The 8,717-nt window shown below is 51.9% G+C and overlaps 1 protein-coding gene and 1 long non-coding RNA gene across 2 annotated transcripts; both read right to left on the reverse strand.

Moving 5' to 3' along the window:
- Positions 1-445: 445 nt before the first annotated feature.
- TP53RK (TP53 regulating kinase) lies at positions 446-2,075 on the reverse strand. The gene is made up of 2 exons (XM_017822721.1): positions 1,748-2,075; positions 446-1,060 (listed from the first exon to the last, which is right to left on the reverse strand). Exons 1-2 carry the CDS (start codon positions 2,073-2,075, stop codon positions 582-584), a joined length of 807 nt encoding a protein of 268 aa, XP_017678210.1. The 3' UTR covers positions 446-581.
- A 1,092-nt stretch (positions 2,076-3,167) lies between these two features.
- LOC108501135 lies at positions 3,168-7,232 on the reverse strand. Its single transcript, XR_001876142.1, has 3 exons — positions 7,120-7,232; positions 6,886-6,963; positions 3,168-5,649 (listed from the first exon to the last, which is right to left on the reverse strand). It is a non-coding gene; the product is annotated as an uncharacterized LOC108501135 (long non-coding RNA).
- Positions 7,233-8,717: the final 1,485 nt, after the last annotated feature.

The following is an 8,717-nucleotide window of genomic DNA, read 5'->3' on the forward strand; positions in this document are numbered from 1 at the left end:
AAAAAAAAAAAAGCCAAAAGTACTACCAGAAGAAAATAAATCCGGGTTATGTATAGTGCTGTATTTCAGCATTGCCCATGTCCTGGAATTCAGGTCTCCAGAAAAATTTCAGGATATGTGGAGTCATTTATAATGGATTTAAATGCCTCATTTGTAAAGTCTTCTGAGAAAAATAACACATTTTTTTAATTAAAATAACACATTTCTCTTTCTCCGTTACCTTTTATAGATGCTCAGGTACCCCCAGGTAAGAATATCTCACAAATTCATGGTCTGCAGGCTGAGCAAGATGACTGAATGATTATAACCACACAAAGAACACGAGTGGAATGACACTGCAAACTACTTTGTAGATGAAATGTTTAACATTTAGGAAAGAAGTGACCTTTAGTTGTTTCTCTCTTGGCTGTGCTCCCATCTCACAATTACTTTGGTTACTTTAGGACACTTAAACTCGTTCAAATTTATTTATTTGAAGACACAGTTATCAAAATAGTGATATGTGAAATAAACCCAACTAGAAATATAAATAGCCCTATCCGCACAAGGTAATATTGCCCCATCCCTAAGCCTGCCCTCTTCTACCCAATCATGGATCTCTTCCTTCCCCTCAGTCGCACCTCATCCAGCTTTTTGATCACAGGACCAGATTTTTTAGATGCGGCAGCATAGCTCTTCAGCAGAGCCTTAAACATCACTTCAGTATCTGGATGAGTGCTAATGAAGGCTTTTTCCAGAACATACAAATCGACTCCTTTATCCTCTGGGAGACCTGAAATAAAACTGAGTCCAAAGTCTATCAACACCAAGTCCAACTTCTCCACGGGTGGCCGCAGAAGGAGGTTGGCAGTTGTGAGATCCCCATGGATAATATCTTCATCGTGCATCCTCGCTAACAGCTCACCCATCTTCTCTGCTAAGTCCTGGAGGCTGCTGGTGTCATTTCCACTCCGCTGTACAGAGTAAATATGATCTTGAACTGTAACTGAGTCTACAATATCTTCAAGATATATGGAGTTGGTGACATAATCCACGAAGTAGACAGCTGGAGCTGGAATCCCTATGGAAAAGAGTAAATCAATGCTAACAGTTAATTTACACGATTCCCAACTTTATTCTAACAAGAAAACACAACCAATAAAAGCCTTAAGCAGAAATTTCGGTTGAGATCACCCCCGGCCACCACCAATCCACATCTTGGAAGGGCCTTGCCAACACTTATTTCCAACCCACCAGCACTGGTAGCTTTTTAACCTGCTGGCAGCTCCAGCTTGATAACAGGATCAGCCCCTCCTGGGGTGAGACTCCCCAGGGAAACACGTTATGGGACACACCGAGGACAAGCTGTGTTTTAGGGGCCGCTCTGGACGAGCAGAGAGGGTCACCCTGGGATGCGAAGAACCCTCTGCACCCTTCAGGATGGCGCTGGAGGTGCCAAGTGCCTGCGATCTGCTCTGAGCCACGGGCACAGCCGGGGAGCGCCGGGGAGGGGGGGTGTCCTGCGGGGGCTGTCCCGCTCACACCGCCTAGGAGTGTCCATCTGTCCTTCCCTGCTCACACCGCCCAGGGGTGTCTGTGTGTCTGTCCTGCCCCGCTCACACCGCCCAGGGGTGTCTGTGTGTCTGTCCTGCCCCGATCACACCGCCCAGGGGTGTCTGTGTGTCTGTCCTGCCCCGATCACACCGCCCCGGGGTGTCCGTCCGTCCGTCCGTTCTGCCGGGGCAGCCCCGCCTCTCCCCGTGCCCACCTGCCCGCCGGCACCGCAGCAGCGACCGCGCCTCCTGGGTCGTGCGGCGCCGGCTGAGCCGCTCCTCCAGCGCCGGGTGCCGGTACCGCTTGGGGACGCGGAGCTTCGCCACGGCCTTGCGGCCCAGGAACAGCCCGCGGTACACGTGCGCCTCGGCGCCCTGCTGCACCAGCTGCAGCCCCGGCAGCGGCGGCGGCGACAGCTCCTCTTCCGCGGCCTCGGGGTGGTTCACGGCGGGGCCCGCGGCCCCCACAGCGCCCATCGCGGGACCGGCGGGACCGGCCTGGACCGAGCACTCCCCGCCCGCCTCCGCCTGCGCCGCCGCCATCGCCGCGACGCGCCGCCACACCGCGCGTGCGCGGGGCGCCGCTTCGGCAACGCTCGGCCATCTCCGGTGATCTCCGTCAGTGCTCGGCAAATCTCGGCGATCTCCGGCGATCTCCGTCAGTGCTCGGTTCCCCGGGACGGAAACGGACGAACGCCCCAAGCCCCGCCCCCGCCCCGGCTGTGCCGCCCCCGCCGCCCTCGCTGTAACGCGCCCTGCGCCGCTCGGTCCGCGTCGTTCTCGGTGCTGCCTCTTACAAATCCCTCTCTGTGCTTGCTCCCCGTAAATCCTGCTGCCCGCTGCCCGCCTCGGCCGTGGGGGGGGGGGGGATACTGAGTAGCTGCAGGATGGTGGGACTCGTTCCTGAGCCTTCCCCAGCCAGCGCATTCTATGTTTCTGCCAGTGCGAGTCCAGCAGCTGCCCCTGGGCTTGTGAGGGAGATGTTGGATGTGCATCTTCCCAAAGTGGCAAGTGGGATCTCGTGGTTCCCCCCCGAGGTGTTCCCAGCACCACCTCAGAGCCCCCTGCCAGAGCATCACCCCTGGGACACCACCCCCGGGACAACAGCACCAGGATGCTCCAGCACTGGGGCATCACCATGGCAACTCCACCTCTGGGACATCAGCAGCAGGATGATCCACCACTGGCCCTTGGCCCTTCATGTGCCAAAAGCCTCTGCTGGAGCCTGTGCAGATCCACTGCAGCTGCCCCATTTGTGGCTGGGGAAGAGAAGGGATTTGCCCGTAGGCTGCAGGGGATTGCCAGCCTGCAGCAGAGCATGGTGTGACCTCAGGTCCCCACGCTGGGCAGCACCAAAGCCTCTGCTCCAGGTCTGTCACAGGCCACTCATTCAGTGAGTCAGGTGACCCCCCCCTTCCTTGAGCAGCCAAGACCCACATCTCCATCTTAGCAGAAGATGGACAAACCTCAATATATTTGGAGCAGTATCTGGGTTTTTATGGCACCCTGGAAATCCACTGCTCTACTGGCCAATCTGCACACACTGCAATTTATGTTCCTCAGAAGACACAAGAGAATTCAGCCCAGTCCATGTAAATATGTTCTCAATTGTTGCTTTTGGAGGTGCCACAAGTCCATTTTGCCCTTGTTTTCACATCCAAAACATTTGTTTCCTTTTCAGAGCATTTATATTTTATTAACACATTCCATACAGCTTACTTGTCATTGCACGGTGGGATCATGCCTGGCAAATATTTGTCTTTCTTCAGTAACAACTTTTAAACAAACTTTCCAAGTTCTCAATGATACAGATAATCCAATCCCTCAAATCTGGCCACCCGTGGCATCCTCCTTCAGCTGCCCTCGCTGTGGCAGGAGATTGACAGCTTGGCCAGGGAAAGATGTGCATTCCTGGGCTCTGTGGCTGGAATTTGCAAATGCCACAAACACTCAAATAACAAAAAAGGTTTTTCCCCATGTTGTGGGCAGATTTTATCTAAGCATCCGTGCTCAGATAGACACACATACACAACCTATAAGCAAGTGCACAGAGATACCCTCAGTTCGTTATTCTGGTAAACATGACAGTCTTCTCTCATGCTGGCCAAAAACATCCTCCAGAGCTTTCAAAATACGAAAGAAAATATTTTTGCTTTATTTTCCCATTTATTTTATTTATTTAAATTTTATCTTCCCCGTGATTTCACTTATTCTTTTCTCTTTGAATGCAAAAAAGCAGTTGACATAGCCCTTGGAAACCATCTAGAGCCATTTACAATATTTATGGTATCACACAGTATTTTTATTGGAATGCTGAATCACCCCAGAGAACTGCACTGAAGCCACAGACTCTGCTAAATAGTTTAATTATGTAACTTTGTTCTCCTGGTGACAAGCGTTTACAAACTCTCCTTTCGCAAACAATGTAATTAAGTCAAAAATTGCAGGGCAGCAAACCAAGCTAATGGAAACCAAGGCGGGTCCCATGGGCTCCTTCCTCCTGCTGTCCCGTGGAACCCTTGGCCCTACAAGCAGCTCTCCCAGCACCCCTCAGCTAATTTAAGGATGGAGGCTGTCATCCTCAGAGCTCAGATGGGAAAAGGGTAATTTGGGCTAAATCAGGCTCAGGCGGCTCCTCGAGCCCATCTAAGGGTCTTGCTGGCTCTGAGGTTGTGTTCATCAATAACTGAACAGAGCTTGGTCAGTTTGGTGCCCCCAAACCCCTTCCTAAGGGTCAATCATAATCAGAGAAAACGAGCTCAAGTGTGTGATGAGCGTCGCTGATCACCTTGTCCTCCCTTTGCCAGGATGGCTTTCCTTCTCCCCGTTGTATTTGTATTTTAATTTGTGATTTTAAAGCCTCTTCTAGCTGCCCCGGCCCAGAGGTGGAGGGTAACGTTTTCCAGCAGTCACGGCCGGGTTGTGTTACCAAACACAGGCTGCCGTTCCAAACGCCGAGCTCTCTGGGAAGCGCATTCCTGCGGCTCAGCCCTGGGGTTGCGCTGTTTGGCTGCCAGGCAGGAACGCGCCCTCGAGCCCCGCAAGCCCGGCAGCCAAGAGCGAGATAAGGATCAGAGGGGGAAGCGGCACTGCCAAAGCACACGGTCTGGAGGGGAGGAGGAGGAGGAAGGCATCGCAGGAGGGAGCCAGGATAGAAACGTGCCGGCACACATGAAGCGCTGGTGGATCCGCCATTCCAGACCTTCTCATATGTGGATCTTCGGGACAAAGGCACTGACTTCAGCAGGCCCAGAATACCCATTAATCACAAATGTTACGATAAGAAAGGTGTGCTTTAAGAACAACAAAGGAAGATTTTTTTTCCTGCCCAAATTATCCCTGCTGTTTTCACCACAGCAGGTTTTCACCTTTTTTCCCAGACGACCACAACCCACAGCCACGCACAGTGTCGACGTGGCAGCTGCATTTCTGTACATACTGATGTCACCTTTTCAGCCACCTTTTGTAAACACACCATAAAGCTCTGCCTGTGCTTGCTCCCCAGAACCTCACCTCCTCGTTGTCTGTGCTAACAATAATAATTCTTGTGCTGTCAAGAGACCAGGAAGCTTCCAGAGAATGGTTGGGTGGCAGATAAATGAAAGCTGAGCGACCATGGAGAAAAGTATAATTTCTTCCTTCTCACGCTGAATTAAATTCAGAAGGAAGGGATTGTTCAGGGAAATTGCAGATCAAGTAGCCAAGGGTGGGTTTGGCCAGTGCCTGATGAGGACTCTGGGTCACCTCTGGCTCTCTGCATAGTAGGGAACCATGCATGGGTGACATCTCCAATTCACAGCACAGCTCACCCGAAATGTCAGTCTGTATCAGATACAAGGTTTTAGAAAAACTATTTTTACATACTTTATTTGCATTGAAATTAGAGCATATGAATGGGAAGCATGTATTTAATCTGTAAACCAGGTAGATGGTTTGAAACACTTTTCATATATAACTTGGGGAAGAAACAAAGCCAAAACATTTGATCAGCTGCTGCCCATGTTGCAGCCAGATATCCAACAGACTAAAGTTGAAAGGATACACATGATCCAACATGGCCCATCTCAAGCATCCCAAAACTATGAGTTGGAACAAAAAAAGAGTTGGTACCACTGGTCTGCAGAGCAGAGACAAGAAATGTATCCCCATAGTTAGAATAATAATAATTATTTAAATATTTCTCTTAAATGGCCTATTAAGTAAAAATGTGGGGTGACTGAAAGGGCTCTTTAAAAAAAAAAAGTGTTCTTGTGTTCTTTATTCTTCACCCAACCTGTTTATTTTTGTCTGTGTCAGAGGGGTGTGCCTGCACCACAGGCACGATGGTCACGGATGCAGACCTGTCCAAATTCAACTTTGTACTGTGACAAAGAGCTTGACCAGCACAGACTCCACAGACTGCTGCTCTGGAGCTTGTGTGGTTATAACATCTTAAATACTAAAATTTAGTATAAGTATTAAACAAAATGTTACCAGCAGTCAAGTGCCAGCTCACAATGCAGGTTCATGGTCACGTGCACCTCCCCTTCAGGGGCAGTCCCTGCTGGATGCTGTGACACCACATCTTCCCTCGCTGGTCCCCACGCCAGCTGGGTCACAGCAAACTTCTGAACATCTCGGGCACCTCAGCACAGCTCAACCTGCCCAGCAGCTGCTGTTTGCACGAACAGCACCGAGGGAGAATGTTTGCCTATTGTGGTAAAGAGTTTTGAAAGCACTTCGAGGTGTATCATGTTTTGTTTAGCAAACTGGACTTTGGGATACATGAAATTAGCCTCAGACTCAGAAAAAAATCTTGCATCCAAGTGCAAGTCCCGGTGTCTTTTATGCAGGACAGCAGGAAGGTTCCTGTTCCACTCAGCAGAAAAAGAATGTTAATTGCAAGGGAAGCTGAACACTGAAATGCTTTGTCTGATGGAGCACTGTGCAGGGGGAAAGAGATCAGCTCAAGAGATGATCCTTTCTGTCCCAGTGAAAGTTAAGAGTGCAAACTTAATCACAGAATCACAGAATCATAGAATGTGCTGAGTTGGAAGGGACCCATCAGGATCGAGTCCAGGTCCTGGCCCTGCACAGGACACCCCAACAGTCACACCATGTGCCTGAGAGTGTTGTCCAAACGCTTCTTGAACTCTGTCAGGCTTGGTGCTGTGACCACTTCCCTGGGGAGCCTGTTCCAGTGCTCAACCACCCTCTGGGCAAAAAACCTTTTCCTGCCATCTAACCTAAACCTCCCCTGCTGCTCTTTTAGTTTTAGCTTTGAAATGGTCACCCCTTTCCTAGCAGGCTTCTTTGGCTTTCCAGCCGAGCTACCTCAAATCATTAACAAACTGTCAATCTCCTGTGGACTTACCAGAGGCTTTCTCGCCTGGGGTGGGGGGAGAAGCTCTGCACAAGAGCAGGTCAGCAGGCAGCGAGGAGACTCCTGTTCCTGGCTCAAATGAGACAGAATGGGGACAGAGTTGTCATTCCAGCCACGAAAGCCATATCCTCGTTTCCAGAGCGATTAGCCCGTAAAGCCTCCCCGGCCACCCCGCAGCCTCCCGACGCGCTCACACGCCCAAGCCCCGCTTCCCGCCGGGCTCACCCATCCCGCGGGATCAGGCTCCCGCTCCCCGGCCCTCGCCATCGCTGCCGGGGCGGCGCAGCTCCCCCCGGCCCGGGACCCCCGGGCAGGGCGACTACAAGCCCCAGGCTGCCCGGCCGGGGGCAGGGCGGCAGCGACGTGGCGCGGCCCCGCTCCGGCCGCCGGACCCCGCTCCGCCCCGCTCCGCCCCGCTGCGCTCCCGGGCCGCGGAGCGCGGGGGGCTCAGCCCCGCCGGGCCATGGGTGAGTGCGGCCGGGGCCGGGCGGGGGGCGCGGAGGCGGAGGGGGGGGGTCATCAGGTTTTTGCTGCCACAGCCCCGCCGGGGACGGGGCTCTGCGGGGGCTGGGGCGGGCGCGCGCTGCCCCGGGGAAAAAAAAGTTCCCTAAAGGAAAAAGAGAAAAGTTTTCAACTTTTCCTAAAGGCTGGAGCTGCATCCCACGCCCTTCCCTCTTTCTTTCTGGTTTGGGTTTGGTTTGGTTTGGTTTTTTTTTCTTTTTTTTTTAGCGCTCCCAGCAGCGCATACAGCGAACGCAAGAGCCAAGGAATTTCCTGCGGCTCGGTCCTGGGGCCATCCCGGGAGCGCTCCGGCGGCAGGGAGAGCGGGGTACAAGGAGTGTGGAGGGACCAGGATTTGCTGTGGAGCAGGATTTGCTGGAGGCAGCGGTCCGGCGCTGCCTGGCCTTGGCGTTGGTGTGAGCAGAGTCCGAAGTCAGCCCCAGCCCCAGTCCCAGTCCCAGCCCGGCGGTCACTGCCCCATCCCAGAGCACGACCCGATGACCAGTTTGCCATAGGCAGGGAATCGCCTGCCACAGCTCCTCCCGAGACCCACCAAACTTTCTGTCCTCAAGTGGAGATCTGAAGAGTCCTCGAATTTCCCAGCTATGTCAGAACAGACTGTATAGAAACTGGATTTCAGTCAAAGTTCATAAACCGTGACTGCTCATGAAGTTAACAAGAAATGCAGCAAAACCTGATGAAATCAGCTGTGGTATTTATAGTGGGACTCTCTGTGACTAGTAGAATTTGTGGCTTGGAACTAATGGGATGGGCACTTACGCCTTTTGTTCTCAGCAGATAATTTTCTAATTATCTGCAGAATGTGCACAAGGAGTGCTAAAAGCAGTGTGGGTGGTCACACAGAGCATGGTGAGAGGAACTGGGGTAACTGGGATGGCGTAAGTAACACAAATGAAACACAGATGGTTACAGAATAAATACAAATATTTGTATTTATGTACAGCCATCACTGAGAAATCTTTATTGCTAGCTGTAATTAAAGGCCAAGCAGAGACACTGCTTGTCAGGGGGAAAAAAGCCCTTAGGCAGGGTGAGAAAAGTTTCCACGGTCTGGTGGTTGTGTCCACATTTTTTCCACATGCAGTCTACAGAAAATGTGAATATTTCTAATTAAACAAAAGAGTACAGATAGAATTACATGCTGGAAACCAGCACAAACCTCAAAGCTAGTGCACTCTACCTGTGCTTCAAAATTGTAACTGGAGGGGAGGTCACTGCCACTGCTGTTCCCAGAGATCCCTACATCATGCTGGCTCTGGCACCAGTGCAATCCCTGCTGCTATAACATGGCTCATGGTTCT

This window comes from Lepidothrix coronata, unplaced genomic scaffold (genome assembly GCF_001604755.1).
Source record: "Lepidothrix coronata isolate B3197 unplaced genomic scaffold, Lepidothrix_coronata-1.0 Scaffold99, whole genome shotgun sequence".
Taxonomy (NCBI): domain Eukaryota; kingdom Metazoa; phylum Chordata; class Aves; order Passeriformes; family Pipridae; genus Lepidothrix; species Lepidothrix coronata.